The sequence below is a fragment of the Pogona vitticeps genome, chromosome 2, assembly GCF_051106095.1.
Source record: "Pogona vitticeps strain Pit_001003342236 chromosome 2, PviZW2.1, whole genome shotgun sequence".
NCBI classification, from domain to species: Eukaryota; Metazoa; Chordata; class Lepidosauria; order Squamata; family Agamidae; genus Pogona; species Pogona vitticeps.
In genome coordinates this window covers 181,309,429-181,331,717 of record NC_135784.1, presented here as the reverse complement: position 1 = coordinate 181,331,717, position 22,289 = coordinate 181,309,429, and the positions used below count along the sequence as shown (strand labels likewise).

The following is a 22,289-nucleotide window of genomic DNA, read 5'->3' as shown; positions in this document are numbered from 1 at the left end:
GCAGTAGTCGCGCACCAACCATCTCATTCAGAAACAGCTAAACTTTTCTCTCATCCGACTGAAAAAATTCCTTAAAGGACTTCATAATATCTGTCCTCCACGTAAACCTCCTCTTCCCCAGTGGTTGTTATAGCTTGTCCTTGACGCATTAACCCAACGTCCGTTTGAACCGATGGCTACTACTAATCTCAAACTGCTTTCCCTGAAAACGTCATTCTTAGTAGCCATAACGTCAGCTAAACATGCTAGCGAACTGGCATCTCTTAGATCAGATCCACCTTTTCTGAAGTTCCATCTGGACAAGGTCACTCTATACCCAGATGTTTCATTCTTACCTAAGGTCATATCTGATTTTCATCTTAATCAACCTATAATACTGCCAACCCTATTTTCATCTCACTCTACACCTCTCAAGCGCATGCTCCACATGCTTGCTGTTAGACGTTCCTTGGCTTTTTACATTGACAGAACCAAATTGTTTAGGAATGCATCAAGGCTCTTCCTATGTTTTCATGGCCCTAATAAAGGTTCACCAGCTTCACCTCAAACGTTGGCTAGGTGGATTGTTCGAACAATTTCACTGTCATATGAACCGGCAGGCAAAACACCACCTGAACCCTTGAAGGCTCACTCGACGAGGGCTCTGTCTACCTCCACTGCCTTCCAACGAGGAATAGAAATCCCTCACATCTGCCATGCAGCTACATGGTCCAATCCATCAACGTTTGTCACACATTACCATTTGGATGTCTGGGCAAAGAAGGATGCTGCTTTCGGCAGAGCTGTCTTGACTTCCTTTCTACCGTGATGTCCCACCATCCGGTAAGTGAGCTTGCCAGTGACCCAATTGTGTGCATTCACAGAGGCCACGATGAAGAAAAAGAGGTTACTTCCTTGTAACCATGGTTTTTCTAATGGTCCTCTGTGAATTCACACATCCCACCCTGCCTCCCCTCTGTCCGTCACGTTGTCTTCTTATATAGCTCTTTGACAGTGACAAACTTTTTTGGGAACTGAGGGGATTTCTGGTGGGCGGAGCATGTGCTCCGCGGGGGAGCGTCCCACTAATCACATGTCTTTAAGCTCTAGAAACTTCTGAGAGGTCCTGCGCAGGCGCAAAACAACCCAATTGTGTGAATTCACAGAGGCCCACTAGAAGAACCTTGGTTACAGGTAAGTAACCTCTCTTTTTTGGATCATTGGGATTTTAAACCCAGTTCATTGGGAGAAGGTCTACAAGGTTTAAAAGGTGACCCCGCCCCCCTGAGTAAGAATGCCGCAAATCAGATCCTATATTGGATAACAGTCATCCTTTGTTCTTTTTGTTTTTATCAACACAGGAAGAGCAGGTTGTTCAAGTATTTATGTTTGTTTCTTGTTCAGATTCTTCGGGGAATACCCGCTAGTTCTCACTAACTGCCTAATGTTTCTCTGTTGTCTCAGCTCCGCTGGGTCAGGTGGATGTATGGCAAAAAGTGGGTGTTTCCGAAAATGGTGAACCGAGCCTTCTCCTGCTGTGGAAGGTAAGAACGCCTTTGGCCTGTCACTTGCACATATTGTGCTTCTGACTGAGAATACATGGCAGTCCAGTTTTTCTGACCCTGAGTGACAAGGTACATGGGAGAACTTTAAGGATAGTAGGAAGGTGATCTAGAAGAATGAACGCGCAATATTTCTATGGGTCAAAATCTCTGTGTGACTTGTAAAAAAACATTATGGGGAAGTTTTCAGGTCAGAAATTCCAACAGATTCACTAACAAGGAATCAGGGCTTAGAAAAGTTGCAAAGATTTTGGAATGGCTTGATCTGGAATGGGCAATTCAAACCCATTAGCTTTACAAAATAACTGTTCAGAATTTACTACTATGCCACTACTTGTGGGTGACTTCAATAGAAGTCCCTTGGGTTGGGGTCATTTTGCTGACAAGTGATTGATCAGATCTGTAAGTGCCAGAAGAAGAAATGTTGATTGGGGATCTAAATGTGTTGTTTTTGGCTCTTCACACATAAAAATGGCAGTTTCCTGTTGCTCTAAGGAAAACTGTCCCACCTCTGGGTTTCTTCTCAACTTTGGACCTTTAACAGCTACATAAGAGGCAGAAATTTAACCTGTGTAAATGTTTTTATTGCAACATGTTCCAACGGAGAGAAGAGGGGTGCTGTTAAGAGATTTGTTGTTCTGTTGCACAACTTCTTACGGCATGGAACAATTTGTCCAATAATTCTGAGTGCAAGCTGGGCCTGCCATTTTCAGTCGGAAAATGATAATGGCAGGAGGATCAGGTTGTGTATCTGATTAGCACTGGCCTTGGCCCTTTCCCTTTTACAGGCTCTGGACCCAGAATCAGCCCAAGGAGTCATCCAAGACTATGAAGTCATTTACCGGGAGCACAGCAAAAAGACCCACAAGATGCTGTGCGGTTGCTGTAGTGCTAGCCTCCCTCCTACGGCTGAGTATGCCTGGATTTCGGCTCACAATTCCATTACTAAGACACTGCCTGCCAATCTGAGCTTGGAGCAAACAGGCAAGAATTAATAATGTGGAGGCCTCTCGGCTTCCTGCAAGAGGTCAATACAGTCTTTTCTCTCTCGCGCTGCATGCCCTGCCCTTCTGGTTATTTGGAAGCTGAGTCAGCCTCCTTGTGAAGGGAAAGGTGTAGATGTTGTCCTCTGTTTCCTCTTTGACTCTTATCTATTCAGGAGAGACTTTATTTCCTCTTTCCTTTTTTCTTCTCAGTCTAAGAAAAGTCACTTTTTCTGCTCCTCTTTCTGCTTCTGCCCCTACAAGACGTTGGATGTCATTGGGACTATTCTGACTTTGGATGTGGCCGTGCTCAACAACCACATTGTCAATCCAAATCAGCCTCCAAGTTTCCTCTTCCACTCTGCAATTCTTTCCCCACTTCTTTTGCCTTGAATGATCAGCGGTGATAATCTGTGTTTTTCATTATGTGATTCCTGCTTTCCTCATTTTATGACTTCTTTGACCTGTACTCATTCACTTTAGTGCTTAGTACATTTACTCTCTCAATCCAGGAAATTCTTAGCATTCTGTGGTAAATCCACATTTCAAATGCTGCTGCTTCTTTTTCTGTAATAAGTCTCCATTACAATCCATGACACCATGCCATACAGTAGAACTGAGAATACATAGTACTTCACACAATGCCCATTCTCAAAGCCAATTTTAAGTTCATGTTGCAAATTATGTTCTTCATCTTAAGGAGCCTTGTCTATGCTAATTTTATAATAGGCACTCAACCACTTAAGTTTACTTAGTTTGGAAGTGTAATCCAAAATAGTGCAGTTAGTAATTTTTAGAAGAAACATTTTTTTTAAAGTGTAGCCTGATAAGGACCTGTGATTATCTTGGTTTTTGGAGATTTGATGAGGACAGTTCAGAAAACAGAAATGTAAGGAGAAGGGAGGACCTGCTGAAGCCTGAAATAGGCTATATGAAGTATCCCAGAGGAGTGGGGATTACTATGAGTGAGATACATGCAATAAAAGAAAGGACACACTGTTTCCACATTAACCAGTATCCCTAAGAAGAAAATAAATAAAGAAGGAATGCCACCGCTATTGCTGGAGAATTACTGAATCAAGCAGTTGACCCCTAAATGGAAAGGCCCCCAAAAGATTTTTTTTTCCTTATTTATCTGCACTGTTTTATTTATTTATTATTTATTTTATTTATTTAATTTATATGCCGCCCACTCTACCCAAAGGTCCCTGGGCGGCTCATGTCAGGAACAGAAAAATAGAATAAGACCCGCATGGGTCTTACAAGTGACACTATACAGAAACCCATGTCCTCCTCCCTTTCCCCTTCCTTGTAGAAGGACTGGGCATTGAGTTTGCAAAAGGCTCCTTCCTACCTGTGAAGCAGGATACTGTATATATGTGTCACTCCTACATCAACAGTCTTTCCCTCAGATGGCTGCAGCGGCCGCAGAAACAGCCTTCCTGTGTGAGAAATTTCCTGGTACAGAATTCAGCCTTTATCTATCCTTTATTATTTGTTTGTTTTGTTTGGTGGCTAATTGGGTCTGTTCTTCCCCCTCCCGAATCCCAATGAAAATTTCCTGATTGTGGATAGAAGAGGTAGAGATGGAGGATGCAGAAAGGTGACAGCAGGCCCTCTTTCATTCCAGATTTATTTATGAAAAGAGTTCAAAGAGAGAACATATGAATATGGGTAAGGAGGTCTCTTCCCTCCACTGTCTTTCCGTTTGGTTCTAAAAGTACACATTACTTTTTTTGTGTGCAATTTAGACCTGAGGTGCTTCTGTTTAGACTTTTCTGGAAGAGGGGAGAACTGATCAGGATTGAGGCCCTAGCACAGGAGGTAGGAAAGATTTAACCTCCCACTTTGTAACTTCCCAGTCTGTACAGCATCCTGCACCTGCAAGTTTCCTGGCCCTTGAAGGAACCATTGACATGAAGGGATGCCCACCTGTTTGGGATGCTGACAGGAATCTCGGGGGGATTCTCTGCGCAGTAACCACCACCTCTTTAACCTTTCCTCAGATCTCCCTGGCCCTGAGGAAGTCCAGGTGCTGGCAGTGCCAGGCCTGGGATTCAATGTGACATGGAAGCCTAGCATAAGCCCTCGGTGGGTTCAGCCTGAGGAGTACATTGTGGAGTGGGAAGAAGAAGAGGGCCTCAGCAGCAACAGAGAAGCCCTGGACTGGATACGCAGGCCTGGTAGCAGTGACAGCGCTCTGGTGAGAGGTGAGAAAAGAGAGAGAGAGAGAGAGAGAGAGAGAGAGAGAGAGAGAGAGAGAGAGAGAGAGAGAGAAACTCCTGACTGGATAAGATGGGTTGTGCAGTTAACACAGTGTGTGTGTGGAGGGTGGGCGGTTGACTATTTGGGGGGGGGGTGGAAGCCACTTTTGCTGTTGATTTTCAAGGGAAATTCTCTTGATGGGGATGCCTTCCCTGAAATGCACACAGCAGGGTGGAAGAAGAGAAAGGGTTTGACTTCACCATCCGCCTTCAGAGATGCTCATGTTTTCCAGTGCCTCCCATTTATGTAGCAAAGTCTGTAAGGTGCTTATTGTAGTCACAATTTACCATTAATTTTGCATTTTGTTTGTCCCTCTGTGTTTGCAAAATGGGCCCAGCATGCAGAAGTAGTCCTCTGTGCCACCTGCATAAAGACCTTTAATTTGGGGCAAATGGGAAATGTAGTTGCAGGGAGAGTCGGGTTGATGTCCGCCTCCAAGATAAGGGGTGAGGAGAGGTTGGGCGCTGTCTTGTGTTTTTTTTCCCCCCTTACAGGAAACAACGAGTTTTCTTTGTATGCCTGGGATGCCTTCCTATCTCACAAAGTGGACAAGAATGCCTCCTGTAAATTTACATGTGAGATAGAAAGGAATCGACATAACAAATACAACTAAATGCCTGCAGCCATGTTAGCCCTGTGCTGCTTCAGAGACATTCGTCCAGCATGTGCCACTTCTCACCTGCTGAACTGTTTTTTCTCCCTCTTCCACCCAGGTAACTTTAAACCAAAGATAGCCTATCGTGTGGGTCTCCATGCACTATATCCTGAGGGAAGCAGCCGCCCAGTCAACGTGCGAGCCTACTTCAAGGAAGAAGGTAATCTCAATGGACATAGGAAAGTGGGGGCTGTCACTGGAATTCGGGATACCACAGAATTTATCTTCTTATGTTTCATTTTTATTTTGATAAAGGGATTCAGTTTTTTTCCCAATGTGTGAGAACAATCAAAGGTAGTATTGCCCACATATAGTTTGAAGTAATGCAGCTGATCCACCTCATTTTTTCTGCAAAAGCCTAGCAGGCTTTTTCTTAGTGCCTGGTGGTCTGAGAGAGGTTTTTATAATGGATTGTTGCGCTCTGTTGCTTTTAAATGTGTTTTTAGTATTGATTTTATTTGATGTTTTTAATATAATACTTGTTTAAATCCTTTAAAATATTTGTATACTTACTGTTATTTGCTTTTAAATATTGTCTTTAAGTGATGTAAGCAGCCTTGGAGTCTTTTAAGGAGAAAGGTGGAGTAAAATATTTTAAATAAAAATAAATTAAATAATCCCATCTTGGCCATAATTCCGTTGTTAGTTACATTACTTTTGGTTTTTGCTTATTGTTAACAGTTGTCTGGTTTGGTTATTATATATTATTTGCTGTTTATTGTTGTTCACCACAAGCTGTTCACCACATCTTGTGGCAGTGAATTTTCTGAGTTAATTACGTGCTATCTTTTGTAAACAATAAACAGAGTAGTGGTTTCTGCTAGCCACTATTATGTCAACTCTTCCAGAAAGACTCTATGCTGCTTCTTATTTATATAACCTTTTGACAGCTCCAACCCTACTACTTCTGATACCAAAGGAAGCTTTTATTAAAAGGACATCTATATAAATTGCGGCGTGTCTCAGCCAACAACAACAGTATCATCTTGAACTTGACCAACATGAATTTTTCTGGCAACACACTGAGCAAATCAGACTAATTTCTTCTTTCTTGGAAGCAATAATCTGCCCTACCAAATGTGCACATGATACAATTCTGTGACAATCTTGGGGATTTTTTCCTTCTCTGATCATCTGGAGGCTTTTTCCCATCATGTTTGATTCAAAGATTACTTGCACTGTGAAAATAATCAGTGCACAGTCACACAGCAGCTGTCTTCTCAGCCCACCTAAATAGAGAAAGGCATGAATTTAAAAAACGAATCACCAAGTTCGTTAAACATATTGCTAAGTCATTGATCTGTATTCATACAAACCAATGCCTCTGATGAATCATGAATCAATGATTTTTTAAAGTGATTTTTGACTTATCAATTCGTTTGGCTATAAAATGCCCCCCAGCACCTAGAGATACTAAAATTGTAGGGAAGCTTCCTCTGTCTCTCCTCTACAATCCCTCCAAGTTTAGTGAAGACTGGGGTTCAGATGTGTGAGTTATACACCCACAAATGGGGACCCCCAGGAAAGTTCCCCACAGGCAACGTAGAGACACCAAAATTACAGAGGAGCTTCTCATGACTCTCCTCTATAACCCCCCCCCCCCCAAATTTAGGTTTCCCTAAGCCAGCTGCCAATGGCACTTTTCTGAGGGGACCCAATTTGTGGGTGGATGTCTGAAACCCAATTTTCACCAAACTTGCTGAGATAGTAAAGGAGAGTTAGGGGAAGCTTCCCTGCAAACCTGGTGTCTCCAGGTGCTGGGCAGGGTATTTTATTGGGGTTTAAATTTAAAAAATCATAACTTTTTAATTTGTGTCATTGATCTTGACAAACAACGAATCAAAATAAACCACCATTTTTCTGACTCATGCAGCAGTAAATCATTTTTAGTGGTCTATAAAGGTACTGCCTACTCTTGTATTTACTACTTAACCATATTACTGGCAACAACATGCTTTGTAAAAGAGATGCATACTGTCTCTCAATTTGGAGGCATCAAGACTAGCAGCAGTTAGATCATCTTATCTTCCATTGGTTTGACTAATCTCTGATTAAAACCTTCATCACATCTTTTGGCAGCGAATTCTCTGAGTTAATTATGTGCTATCTTTTGTCATGTCTTATTTACTCCTAATTGTGTATCTCTTAGATCACAATCCTTTGGCTTTAATTAGCCATTTATGATCATGAAGAAGGGGAAAATTCCCAAAGTTTCTCTTCACAGTGTTCGGAAAGCTGTCTGAAATATTATTTTTTTTAAAAAAAACAACCGTTGACTGCAGATATGCCAACATAGAAGGCTATATTATACAACCGGGAAGTGAAACTATACTTTGCCCATATACCAAGCACACCACATACTCTTTTTAAATCACAGCTTTGCATTTCTTCCTCTTTTCTAGTACCATCCGCTGGTCCCCAAGCACTGCAGGACAGAAGCATCTCCTCTACTGCCTCTCTCATCTCTTGGCAGGAGGTTCCCTTGGCGAGTCGCAACGGACACATAATTGGCTACACACTTTACCTGAAGGATCCCACTTCAGAGAACGTCTCTTGCACCTACAGTGAGTGAGATCACCCCCAAGTTCAGCTGACGGTTAACAGCAAGACTGAGGGAAGAAGATTTCAGTCAGTAACTTACCAGAGTCACCTCCAGTGAGCCCAGAACTGGGCATGGGGAGTGGAGTCTGATCCCCAAGAGGACTGGGAGGCCTGTTGAGTACCTTTTGAGGCTTGGATAATGTCAGGGGCAGGCCTTTCTTCTTGATACCCAGAGCCCTGACTTTATAGAGGTTCCCTTCTGCAGTCAGAGAAGCAATTGCTCCATGTTTTTCTATGCACAGAAAAAAGGACCATCCCTCTTATCGCTGAGCAGAGATAATGAGGATTCCCTTCCCAGCAGAGCAGAGCAGAGATGTGCTTTTTCATGTTTTCAGACTGCATATTCCAGGACTTTCCCAGGGTGAATTCTAGAAATTGCACCCCACAAATCCCAATCTGTAGATTTTACCCCCCTCTAGATAAGGGCTTTCAGGTTATTCATCTTCACTGAGAGGTTATTTACCTTTCATTCCCCACTTCCTGCTGCAGTTCCTCCTCGGAGTCACTTGTTTTTCAGGGGATATGCCCTCTATAGGATTTAATGGAAGTGAGATGATCACTCTCAGTATCCTCCATGCCCAGGAAGGCCTGGGCCTCCTGGTTGGTCATGTGATGGCAGGGATACTCAGTTGCTGATTCTCTAGGTATGAAAGGTACAGTTGGGGTTTTTGGTATTCTCAACCCCCCCCCCCTTGATGGAGAAAGCAAACCCTAACCCTCCACTTAAAGCAAACGAGGGACAAGACAGAGAAGAACAAACAAGGTCATTGAGGGTGCCAGCTCTACATCCCATGTCGTGAAATACAAAGGGTACTAGTGAGGGATCTGTGCCAGTTGCTCCATAGGAAGAGCAAAAACCCCAGTACGCTTGTGTTGGAGGTAGGTAGTGCGCTCCTGACCCTGTGCAGCCATCTGGCAAAAATGGGCAACTTGTGGCCTTCCAGGTATTGTCGGGTTGCAACTCTCGTCTTCCTTCATGACTGGCCATGGTCGGTAGCACGGAGGGAAGGTCTAGGGTGACAACAGATGGCATGCCCCAAGTTGCTCACTCTCAGTGCAGGGCAGAGCACAGGCATCATAAAGATGAAAGAATCAAGAACAGCCGGTATTTGATTTTGGTTTAATAGGAAAGATAGAAGCCACATAAGGCTGTAGTTTCTTTCTGTCCCTATGCATGATCGTGATGCCTCCATCTTCGCTACTGAGATTGCTGGTGCTGGAAAGCCTGGCTAGTGGGTGTTGACTGTCAGCTCTCTAGCCTCAGACCTCCCTCTTCCTTTGCTTAATGCAGTTACAGCAGCTAAGAGGAGCTACAACCTCTCAAACCTGAAACCTGGGACAACCTATCAGCTCTGGATGACAGGCTCCACCTTGGCTGGGGAAGGAGCATCTAGTCCTCCGCATTACTTCAGCACTCCAGGTAGGATGGGAAGGGATGTGGTCTTAAACCAGGTGAGGCTGAACGGGGGTGTGAACAGAAGACCTCTTGATTAGTACAGGAGCGGGAAAGATCTTGGTGTGCCTGGGAAGGAAGTCTAGGACAAAGGAGGAACACAGTTGGTTCGTGAGATGGGTTTGCAAGGAAGGGGACTCAGGCTGACTCTTGCTGTTTACACAAAAAACCTTTGGGTGTCTGATTTTCTGCATACAGACATAAATCTGCCGATAACCCTGGGAGGTCTTTGTCAGTGGTGTTGGCACCACCTCATGTCAAGAATTTGAGGCAGATTCCCTCTCCCACCCCCCCACCCCCCCAGCATAACGTTCTGTTGGTGTGATGGTTAGCCGTTTCCTTATACGGGGAGACGTAAAGCACTCTGTACCGTTTTAGATGCCAGAGTGGTTCACTAAGAACGGTCAGTGGCCACCGGCGAGATTAACTTTAGTGTTTCTTTGTATTCTCCAGGAGTTTCCAATTGGCAGACCATTGTGATATCCTTCTTCACTGTGGGATTCTTGTTCATCCTGGCTGGCATTGTGGTGTCAGTTAAGTACAGATGGTAGGTAACAAGAAACGGGGGAGGGAGGGACGGGGCCCGAGGAGAAAGGAGTTGGAGAGGTGGATTAGTCCTGCGATGGCTTTACCTGCCCCTGTGGTTTCCTCAGGCTTAACCGTGAATGTAAATCCGACCCTTCCTGTCCTTCCAAGTTCCTTTGCATGTCTTGTACCACATCCTCTCTCTGCTGCCTCTCCTCTGCAGGGTCCTAAGCTTTTGCCATAAGATCCTGCCCTTTTGGTGCTGGCAGAAAATCCCCAACCCTGGGCACAGCAGTGCTATCCTGAAGATGAACGGTCAGAGCACTCTTCCTGGCATGGTAAGGAGCCCTTGGATTAAAAGAAGAACAAAGGCGGCGGCAGAGGAGGAGGGGGGGGTGCTTTTCGAGGTGGGAAACGTCTCCTGCTTCACGGAGGAGGCGTCCGCGCTCGCTCGGCCACTCTTTCTTTCAGCATTATAAAATGGCCCCAGTGAGAACGCAGACGAGAAGGAGGTTCAAGACGTCTAGGTGACGAACCCAGTATATTTGAACGGACTGGTGGATTAAATGTGTTTATGAAGTGTAGCCACCCTGTCTCTTGAAGGTCCCAGTAGCTGTAGTCCAGAAAGGGAACTTTTCCAAACCCAGGAGCTTGTCTGTAGATATCTTGAAAGATATTTTGCTCCCGGCACTCAATGGCTGGTGCAGTTTGCTGTTTATCTCGGCCTCGGGTCCTCTTAGTGTGGTGTGTGTTTCTTGCAGGATGCTCCAACTCAGCACTTGGGCCAGTGCCCCGAAGAAGCAGACATCGTGGAGATAAAAGAGCTACCAGCCCCAGAGCCCAACCCATCCCCCGCCCGTGTGGTGAACTCTGGCTATGAGAAGCATTTTATGCCCACCCTGGAAGACCTGCAGAAACTGGTCTGAGAAGAGGAAAGAAGTCACTGAGTTCACCCACTGGGTGACCAGTGGCAGAATGGGGAATATCTCAAGCCCATTGCCTGGGTGCTTGTCTTACGCGAACTGCGTGCAGGTCAGGGTGGCTTTCTGCTGAAGGATCATATGTTGTCTCTCCCAGCATCTCCTACACCTTGATGATCCAAGAGGGAGCTGCCAGTCTCTGAGATGACAGATGTGACCTCAAGACAGCCATTGAGCGTGTGCTGAATTTGCCAAATCTCTGGGAATGTGAGGGTCCATGTTGGAGCTTCCTCAGGAATAGGGCTCTCTTGCAGAACTGGAACACCTCAACCGGAGCTCAGATGCCCTGCATCTGACTAAGCTCATGTACGACATATATAGTATTCAGCCCATCACCTGGATACTGGAGCCAAAGGGGCAGCGGTGGGTTTTCATCCATATGCAGAAGTTTCATCTTATCTGGCCCTGTTTCATGTTAAGTGCGTGGTCAGAACCACAGCAGCTGCTATTAGAAGCAGAGCATCTACAACCACAGCCCCAAAGGAGGACACTTACCTTGGGAGGAGGCCTGAGAAAACCTTCCTCAAGAAGGGCTATAAAAACTGTGTGTGGCTCTTTGGGCCCTGGCTCTTGGCCCAAGAGTGGTCTTAATGGATACTTATGAGACATTAGGTTTTTAAATGAAATTTGATTTTTTTTAAAGAAAGTTTTGCATTGGGTCGTGTTCTATTTGTAAGCTACAGTACTTGAACCTCTTGTTTCCTTGGGAAGTGTCACAAACATCCTTTCTAAGAACAAAGGGAGACAGCATGGTATAGTGGGTAGAGTGTGAGTCTCTGGGACTCAGGATACCCAACTTTAATTCGCTGTTCAGACATGGATACTCACTGCGGAGAAGCAGCAGTAAACCACTCCTTGAACTAACATCTCACATAGTTAAAAAAAAACATATTTGGGGTTGCCATAAGTTGATGGCCCATAACAACAACAGTGGGAAGAAACCTTTTTACTTGGGTTCCAGAGTCTGCTGTGGGTGTTGTCTTGGGTGGCTAATACCAGTGGGCAGGGCTAAAGATATGAGGTAAAACGGACGAGGCTAGAGGTCATTCTTACCAATCTGGACATTTTCTCCCCAGACATATAAGGATGCTCAGCATATCTACTTTGAAATAAACCCCATAAGTACAGAAGCTTCTGTGCTGGCAAAGCAGAGGTCAGCTTCATGCAATAGGCTCCAAGCCTTCAAATGGCTTCCGTGCTTCATTCACTGATCGCAGATAACATTAAGAGAAGCTTGCAACTGGATGAAGAAGTTCTGTGAAGAAGTTCTGTGGGCCGGATCCATCCCATGGACTGGAGAGGTCCTCAACCTTTGGTGTAGGCAGTAAACCTGAGACTATTGGGTGCCTACTAGAGTAGCTTTGAGGTGCTGTTGTGGCTTGTGAACCCATCTTCATGGTTGCTGTGAGAGATGCAGCTGTTTCCCAACATGAAGTGGTTCCCCATTTGCCACTTCTTTCTATAACTGTGTGTTAAATACTGGATCAACCTGCTTTTCCTGCCCCAAAGAGAAAAGCATCAAGATTTATTAGCCTTCCTTATTCAGGACCAGATTCATAATTTATCTCTGAATGTCCAAGGGTTGTTTTTATCCAATTTTTTCAGCTGGCTAGTTTGTTCTTTTCTGTTTCTTAAAGACAGAAAGATTCCTGCTACATCTGACCAATCTCTTCCATACAATATCCTGTTTCTGGGGCTGGCTAGCCCAGCTGCAAGCAGCCACACAATAACTTTCCCCTGTCCTTGCCATCAGTCACTAGTCTGTCAAAGCAAGCAGGTGCTGATTCAAGGAGAACGCCTGGCTATCTCCTTTGCCATCTTTACAGGTGAAGGAGGCACCGTTTTCATATTTCACAGATGGCTAATGAAAATTTGCTTGGTTAGAGCCTGAACAAGTGAGCCTATGCAGGCCATATCTGTATTGTAGCACCAGCCCACAGGTCGTAGAACGAAAATAGGTGTCACTGGAAGGTGGTCACTGGAAGTGTCAATGTGGAAGGCAAAGTGGTATGCCAGAAAATGCAACACTTTATGAAATCACAGCTAACTAGGCTTGCAGTTGGAATAACCTGGAAAAAAAACATTTCTGGAGAAGACTGTGGTGCTGAGAAAAGTAAGTCTGTATGGCAAAACAAAAGTGTGTGTTCATGATTGTGCTTTTTGAATTGTCCATCATCTGTGACACATGTCCTTCCAAGAAAAATAGCTGAAGAAGTGTGTCTACAGTCCTCCTTTCCCCACTAGGGGGCAGGACAGTTCAAGATGTTTTGGACCTACAGTATTTGTGTAATTGCTTCCCTTGCCTCTGTCAAAAGAGTTTCCCACCAACTATCCTGTTCTTGTTTCCTGTTCTTCCTCTAGCATCCTGAAATGACCTATCTCCTCTGCTTTTCTACAAAGATTTCTAACCACCTCGCACAATTACCCCCATCTTCCAGTAGGAGTGATTAGAGGAATATATTCGTGAAGGCTTTCACGGCCAGGATCTAATGGTTGTTGTGGGTTTTTCGGGCTCTTTGGCCATGTTCTGAAGGTTGTTCTTCCCAACGTTTCACCAGTCTCTGGTCCTCTGAAGATGCCAGCCACAGAGACTAGCGAAATGTTAGGAAGAACAACCTTCAGAACACGGCCAAAGAGCCCGAAAAACCCACAACAATGATTAGAGGAAACTTGACCCAAACTTTGGAGCAATGCATGTAAGCCAGGAAGACCTGATTCTGCTCCCGTCTGCCTTCCATCCGGTGTGTGAATATAAATTTCTTTGCTCCCCTTACATTCTTTATGTACAATTGGACCCTTCATTTGCCAGATGTCAAGTTGGAGAGATTGATTGGTTTGTCTGTTAATTTGGTTAGAATTGTGAAATTTACCCATTGGGAGCAGGTGGATGCATTCCAGAATCACGGAGCAGAATATTTTAAAGAAACATGCTGAATGTAACATAGTCCTATTGCTCTCTTTCCCCACTTCAGTACACTTTTTAAGAAAGCTTATATGTGGGGTGAAGGAGCTAAGCATTTGGAAATCTTTATTGATCTTTGACAAGCCACTCATAAATCTCGCAGTACATCTTGCTCTATTTTCTGCCTGTGCATGCCTTTCAAGAAAGTGAGGTATATGTGGGCTAAGCACTTTTCTGACACTCCTGGGTCTTATGCCAGTATCACTTCATCAACCCTGTTTGAAGTAGAACTTTATGCACACCTACTTACGCATGAGAAACCTGTAACCTTGTTGCTCAACTAGGCCCAGGGCTGCTGATAGGTGAGGTCCATCAACTACGTATCATCAACCCCCCTGTTCATCCTGGGCAGCGTAAGGGAGCATTCTATTGCTGCTCAGCCGTGAGGCTGTCCAGAGGATTTGTGCATTTGACATTACTGTGTTGAATTTCACATCTGGCACACAATTCTGTTTTGTGGTCTTGTTTTCGTTTTTTCAAATCCTACCATAAAGTACTTCTGTAATGTCCTGACCCGGTAGCATAATGTGGGTGAGAGCAAAGGGATGATCGCACCAGGAGCAAAATTTTTAGGGGATGCAGAGTGCCCGCCTGACCCTGGCACAGTGGGAGACTGCCTGCGTCCCTCCGGCTTGCAAAAACGAAAAGAAAAAAACCCCATCAACAAAAGGGGGCTCTTGAGCTCCAATTGCTGGTCATTCAGTGAAGGCTTCAATACAGGGAGGGCTGTGCTCTTCTCCATGGGCAGGCAGGAGAGGCCACGGGAACATCCCTTTTTTGGACTGCATGGGGTGTGTGTGTGCTGGGAGTTGTAATACCCCCAAAGTAGCCTTGGCTGGCTGCAGGACAGGAGTGGCCAGGCAGAAGGGCAGATGGATTGAGTTGCTGCCTATCCTGTCATTCTCAAGGAGCAGGAGCAGGGGTCCGATGCCGTGCTGTTTTTCCAGGGTGAGGGAGACTTATACAGCCCCCCCAGCCTGCCTGCTGGTTCTGTTGCAGGTACAATAGGTCAGTCGGGGGCACACCGAGGGTGGAGCCACACCACATAGGGCACCGGCTTCAGGATGAGCATGCTGGGGGCTTGGGGGGGGGGAGCGGTGGTCAGCTGAGGTTTCCTCTATTGGAGTTTTGTGAGTGAGAAATCTTGCCAGGGTGCCCCACCCCAGTGCTTGTGGGGCTCATTGATGGGGGTGCGTCATCTTCTCCAAAGTATCCACCCTTCTCCCCAAAGCGCGGAGACTGCTGGTCTCTTTAGACACCAACTTGCGAACTTTGGCTGTGGTTAGGCCTCCTGTGGCATTAATTTCAAATCCAGAGGTGGAGCAGGAGATGAACATTTTCTTGAAGAGAAGAGATAAGGGACCTGAGGAGGATTTGAGGGGAACGGTTGGCCAATTGGGCAGGGTCACAGAGTAGGCTCCCCCTTGGAGGACCATCTATCTGGGTGGTCAGCCTTTCCTGCACTGTGTGCTCCTTACCTTTGTAAGTGGTTCAGAAACTGCCTGCAAAACTCCAAAGCGGCTTTTCCCAAAACTGCAACCAGAGGACTGGTGGGGGAGCTCCAGGGGGGGGGCTCTGTGCCTGTCCAGCTGCAAAAGGATGGCAACCCTTACCTGCCACTTGCCCAGGTGACTCCTCTGGCAACGACTGTGTGAGGCTTTCTCATCCTGGGCAGGTTGGAGAGGGGTGGCATTGGCAATGCTTACAAACCCCTAGACACTGAACTTGACAGTGAGGAAGGAAGTGGTGAGAAAGAAGGAACATTCATGTATAAAGCATGAAACACAGTAAGCAAACAAAAGGTCAGCCATAAAGGGCTCAGATGTGTATACACTGATGCTCAAAGTATGGGGAACAAATAGGGAGAACTTGAAGTCCTAGTGTGTGAGGGCAGGTATGACATTGTTGCCATTACCAAAACTTGATGGGATGAAACCCATGACTGGAATATACTGCTAGAAGGATATAATTTGTTCAAAAGAAACAGACCCAAGAAAAGAGGAGGAGGAGTTGCAGTGTATGTAAAGAGTTACTACTCCTGTAATGTAATACAGGAGTCCAAGGATGAAAGCCTTCCTGAAGTTCTTTGGGTGAATATTAGGGGAAAAAACGAGTGACATAGCTGTAGGAGTGTACTACAGGCCCCCTAACCAAGCAGAGGAAACAGATGAACATTTTGCAAATCAATTATCTGAATATTTGTAGGAAACACACCACTGTTGTAATAGGGAACTTTAACTACCCAGATACCAACTTGGAAGCCAACTCTGCAGCAAGTGGGAGATCTGACAGGTTCCTGACAAGCCTGGCTGACAACTTTATCATCCAAAAGGTGGAGGAGGGAACTAGAGGGTCAGCCATACTGAATACTTACTGACAGGGAGGAAATAGCTGAGGGAGTGGAAATTGTAGGAACTTTAGGAGAAAGCGATCATGTCATATTAGAATTCACCATCATGCAGGCAAGAGTATGTACCAAGTCTGTACCAAGTCTGACTAATGATGTAGAGATTTTAAGAGAGCTGACTTTAACAAACTAAGAGATGTATTGTAATAGGAAGGATTTCATGGATGGAAATCCTAAAGGGAAAAACAGTTCAGGGTGCTTGGGAAACTCTGAAAGGCGAGATAATAAAGGCCCAAACCAAAACAATACCACAGAGAAAGAAAAACGAGAGACGTCTGACAAGACCAGTGTGGATGCACATAGAGCTCTCTGACAAGCTAAGAGACAAAAAGGATAAGTATAAAAACTGAAAAAGGGGCTCATAATTAGAACAGAATGCTAGCAAGTAGCTCGAAACTGCAAGGACGGAGTCAGGAAGGCTAAGGCTCAGAATGAACTAAGACTTGCAAGAAATGGCAAAAATAACAACAAAAAAGTTTCCTTTGACACGTAAGGAGCATGAGGGAACTCAAGGAAATGGTTGGTCCACTAGTGGGAGAAGATGACAATAAGGTAACAGGCAACGGAGAGGAAGTGGAACTGCTTTACTCTTTTTTTTACATCTGTATTTGTGCAAAGGGAGAAATTGGTCCACTCTGTCAAAAGCTGTGGGAGGCAGGAGAGGGAAGCAGGTCAAAATAGGTAAGGAAGTGGAAACATGAGGAAACTATATTTCTATTAATGCAGCCTAAAATAGTCTGTTGGACTTCAGATGGAAACAAAGTTCAAAATTTAGTTAGATGGGCATGAGAGCTCGGGTCAAAATACCTATTTTCTACCCCCAACTTGCTGAAGTTGATATTGTTGGTTTGAAATATATCTACCCAATCCCCAGTTTCAGTTTTATCAAGGTTCTACCAACTTGGCTGTCCTACAAAAAAATTCTGTGTCCTCAAGTGGTGTCGAATTTGGTCTGAAACCGTAATTGGTTTTCCACAGCTGTGAAAAAACTACAGTCCTCAAGATTTGTAAAAGAGAGGAATTGAATACTCAGTCAGTTTAATAATCTGCAACTGTGTCACACCTAGTTGGGCTACTGGATATGTGATAACACTTTCAGTTCTGCAAAGCATAGTGGAACTCCTAGATGCTTTGGTCTTTTCAGTGTTAAATAGAGAGGAATGCACTTCCTCCTTTTATGTGCTGTACTGTTTAAGAAATGGAAAACAATCATCTCAGCTCCTTCATGGAAATAAATTCATTTGTTTGTTTGCAGAGCTGGCAAGCCAGCTAATCTCTCTGCTTCACTGGGCACTGAACAAAGGCTTGACCCGATCAATTTCCCATATCACTTCCATCAAGTACTAGGTTGGTATCCTAGTGCAAGGGCATCTGTTTACAATCCCATTTCTATATCCAGGGTTCTGGTTTTCTTCTCACTTGTCATCACTGCACCATAGGGCTTGTTCCCCCTGCCAGAATAAACCAGCACGGGGATATAATAATTTTTGAGATTCGGGCTAACGTCACGTGGATTTTAGTCTGAATCCAAAACTTTTGTGGCATCCTCAATCTACCATCACCAACACTACAGCTGTCATCACCTCCATTTCCTGTCAGGTGGGTCCAACAGGAGGCACTTAGTTTTATTTTTTTTTATTTTCGGTAAATCTTTATTGTTATATTTTGTTTTCTAGGTTATGTAATTTTTAAAACTAAACAATTTTGAAAAAGAAATTACACCCCAGACTCTGTACAGGCTGCAGGCACCGCTCCTTGATGTATAGAAGCATTTAACACATCCGTTACAGCAGTCTTAAGGCTTCTTAGGAGTAAGGATCAAGAGAGTATCTATTCAGCTCCATGACTACAAGTGTTTTGTTCATGCTTTCAGGTTGCTTGAACTAATTTTTCCTTCTCTTGCAGTCTTTCACGGCCCACTTGCTGATGTTCTTAGGAGGATTTCGCTTTCTATTCCAATTCCTAAGCAAGGCTGCCTTCCCTTATAATTCCTAGTGAAATGAGAAGATAGCGGTTGCTTTGCATGCAGTGGACTACAACTTCCAGAATTTCCTGGGTAGCATTACCAAGAGCCATTTTGACCCAGAGATTCTGAGAGCTCTCAGCCAGAAAAGGAACTTTTCAAAGCTCTGAAAGCGTTCTGACAACTTGGACAGCTCTGTCTGAGAAGTTGCATCTTCGTCAAGAGGGTGCTTCTTGAGACCCAGCAGCTATAACAGAATCCAGGAAGGGAGGCCAGAGACCACAGAATCCCTGACTGACAGATTTAGCAGCTGAGAATGACAGTTAGGCAGAGAAAGAAAGAGAGGAAGTCAGCTGGGAATGACAGGTAGAAAGGGAAAGAGAGTGATCGTCTCATAGTGGGACTGCCCTTTGAATAACTCAAGTGTTGGATTTAGGGTCGCTGAAGACTGCAGCTAGTTTGTTATTCTGGATCGTGTCTTCTGTACATTGATCCTTGGTTATATATTTGTGAACACCATGTTTTTAAACTGTTAATAAACAATCCCCACATTTGGAATATTCAGCAACTCCTTTCTCCCTGAGCTCATCTTATCCTCAGACCTGCCATCTTGTGTCTGGATTCCATCACAGCACCCTTTTCTTAAAACCCTGTCAAGTCCCTGACTCCTAGTCAGAAAATCTCAGGGTGACAAATGGTACTGGAAGCCTTGCTTGCCAGATTCGATAGCAAGGCTGAATTAGACAGACCAGCATTCTCATAGGGTGCAAGGCAGAGCCTGACATTCCTTCTGTCAATGCCAGATTTAGACCCCTTCTGGTTCCAAGCATTTCAAAATCACAAGCAGCTTCTTCAGTCTGGGGAGAGTTTGTAAGAGCCCCTGATATATCCTCCCCATTAGTTTCACTTCCACTTGGTCTGAATAGGCTCCTTAGATGGACAAAGGACTGGGGGTGAGGGATAATCTCACTTCTGCAGTCCTCCTCCACCCATTACCATGGGTCATTAATAGTTGTTAACAAAACGAGTATGTAGAGCGCATTACAGTGGTCTAATCTTGAGATTACAAGTGCATGTATCAAAGTGGTGAGCGCCCTAACATCAGAGTACTGCCTACTTCCAGATAGGGATGCAGCTGGGCCTCCAAGAAGAATCATCTTGGTCATCAAATGAGTGTCCTTTGTCCTTCAAATGAAGGAATGATTGTGGTCCTGAGCCACTGCCCCGCCTGTGTTGGGCCATTCTCCTTTTTAGTGGCACTAAACACCATTCTCCTGTTTAGTGGCTGTTTGGCCACTAAACAGGAGAATGGCCCAACTCATTTTGGACCAAGAAGATAGGTGGTTTGAGAGAGGGGTCAGGGAGTTTATAGATGTGCATATAGAAAATCCCTCAAACAGCAGGGGTGGAGGCTTTATATATCATTTGTTTCCTCAAATGTTCTGCCTAGTGAAACCCTTTTTCTTTTCTTGCATGTCAACATCAATCCCATGTAAGGCAGAACCTCATATACACCAATTTGTTGCTACTTCTACAACAGGCATAAAAAGCCTTCTTTCCCAGTTCATTTCATTAAATATACATATCTGAAAAGCCCTGGAATCTTACATTTTCATCCATTACTTACCAGATACAAATGTCTCTATCCTCCATGTGTGACAGACACCTACTGTCTGTCCCAGAAGGCTTGACACCACAGGATGTAGCAATAAATATTTTAGAACATGAAGCAGAACATACTAGCCTGTTTCCCAGAAAATAAGACCTAACCTGAAAATAAGCCCTAGTGTTTTTCAGGATGCTTGTAACATAAGCCCTACCTCAAAAATAAGCCCCAGTTAAATGAAACCCCGCCCTCCACCCTTGTGCAGCAACCAGAAACAAATGGCATGACTGTAAAATAAAACATCCCCTGAAAATAAGTCTTAAAGCATTTTTGGAGCAAAAATTAATATAAGACCCTGTCTTATTTTTGAGGAAACGTGATAGACAGGACAGTTCAAGAGGTGTTGGTTGGAATTATGTGTGTATCCATAGATATGTACTTCTGAACTCTTTGGGCTGTTTGCAATTCTTGTCACGTGAACACATAAACTGCATCAAAAGTAGAAGAAACTCCAAATTCAAGGCAGTTGGCACAAGGGATCAGGACAGCTGGACTATCCTCTTCAAAGGTGCAGAACAGACACTGGTGCTGCTCACGTTAGAGACTACCTCTGCCCTGCCAAATATCCTTGGAGAATATCTCTGCTCTGCCAAATGAATTGCTCTTTCATCATCCTTACCTTTCCACAAATTATTCTGCATACTGAAGCCACTGAAAACTCTGACAGCAATCCTACCTACACCCCATTCCTTACCCAAAATAACAATCCTCACGGTCACTTACATGTTCTTCAACTCATGTCACATTTAATTTGGGTCTTAGGCTTGGGGACTATCCTTTCACAGAGGCTTCAGCAGAGGTTTTTTATATTATTATTATTATTATTATTATTATTATTATTATTATTATTATTATTATTATTATTATTATTATTATTATTATTATTATTATTATTATTATTATTATTATTATTATTATTATTAGGTTGTGTGTATTGTGACCCACCTCTACCTGCCACATTTCTTTCCTTAAAGTCATTCTTTATCAGCTTCTTGAGGTGACTTTTGGGCTTGGTCTCACAGCAGAGCTTTGTGTAGTTCCAGCAAAATAGCAGGTGCACTGCTGCATCTCTAATGAGCTCCAGCATGTAAGTCAACCCGATGTGGCATCAAATGAAGACCGCTTTGAGTGCTGTGATCCTTATGTGGCCTCTAGGAGTGTGTACGACTAGGAGTGCGGTACACCTAGTGCTGACAGGATTTAGCAGCATGGATTTGTATACTGGCACAGACGTTTGGATTTTCCAGAGGATGAACTGAACGGATACACTGGAAGCCAATGAGAACAAATTAGCAACTGTACATATGTATCTGAGCATGCATGTCCTAACACCAGCACAGGGACCTGTGTGTTCTAAATGTGCAATGAGAAGGCATGCACACCCAATTGAATAGAGCACAGAGGCAAGAAAGGGAAGGGTGCGGGAAATGGTGCCTGATGGTGTGCCAAGAAAACTGTAAGCTCATGTTGCTCAGCTGGGAAGTCTTATGTGTATGTGTGCATATGTCTGTGTCCATGTGTCAACGAACAAGCACGCTGTAGATATGTGGGAACCTCCTCTAAGGCATGTTTCTTTCCCTTCCCTTCATCACCTTCATGGGAGCAAAGAGGAAAATGGTAAGCTAGCTGCAGCAAGGGGCAGATGTCTCTGTGTGTAATGCAAAACTATGTGGGAGCAGAGTGCTGGCACGTTAGACTGGGTTTTCCAGAGGATGAACTACAGTATTTGAAGCCAGTTGGAACAAATGCACAACTGTACATATGTATCTGAGCATGCATGTGAATAGAGCACACAGGCAGGAAAGGCATAGGTAGGGTGGTGAATTCGACACGGGTGCTGGACAGTGTGCCAAGAGAACGTCAATCACACGTTGCTCAGCTAGGGAAGTCTGGGCATATGTGTATGCCCATCTACATCTACCAGTGCAGAAGCATGTACACTCGTGAATGTAGATATAGGGGAACCTGCTCTAAGACTGGTTGCTGGGGCCAGGTCTATGGCTCCTGTGCCCACAAAGAAGGGCATCTCCACTGAGGGCTCTGGGCTCACATGACTCAACAGCGCTGGCATGACTTCTGCTTGCTCCTGCTCTGCTCTGATCTTGGCCTTTCCTTTCACTTGGCAACCGGAAGCAGTGTTGGGAGAGGAGGGGTGGTAGGTTGGGGCCTCCTGGCCTGGGGCTGGGGCTTTAAGACCCAAGACATGGACTTCCTGGGTTCCTACAGAAATGTCTGCAGGGACTGCTGAAGCCTTGGGCTCATTTTGCAAAGATTGCTGCTCTGTGTGC

The 22,289-nt window shown here is 44.6% G+C and overlaps 1 protein-coding gene across 2 annotated transcripts in view; it reads left to right on the top strand.

The window, feature by feature from the left end:
- IL27RA (interleukin 27 receptor subunit alpha) overlaps positions 1 to 11,649 on the top strand; it is a 31,650-nt gene extending 20,001 nt beyond the window's left edge. For both annotated transcript variants that reach the window (XM_072991515.2, XM_072991513.2), the window contains exons 7-15: positions 1,444 to 1,523; positions 2,330 to 2,525; positions 4,531 to 4,734; positions 5,503 to 5,604; positions 7,847 to 8,008; positions 9,337 to 9,465; positions 9,952 to 10,045; positions 10,247 to 10,361; positions 10,785 to 11,649. In XM_072991515.2, coding sequence (XP_072847616.2) covers positions 1,444 to 1,523; positions 2,330 to 2,525; positions 4,531 to 4,734; positions 5,503 to 5,604; positions 7,847 to 8,008; positions 9,337 to 9,465; positions 9,952 to 10,045; positions 10,247 to 10,361; positions 10,785 to 10,949 — 1,247 coding nt within the window. In that variant the 3' untranslated portion in view covers positions 10,950 to 11,649. The remainder of the gene's footprint in view (positions 1 to 1,443; positions 1,524 to 2,329; positions 2,526 to 4,530; positions 4,735 to 5,502; positions 5,605 to 7,846; positions 8,009 to 9,336; positions 9,466 to 9,951; positions 10,046 to 10,246; positions 10,362 to 10,784) is intronic.
- The last annotated feature ends 10,640 nt before the right edge of the window (positions 11,650 to 22,289 follow it).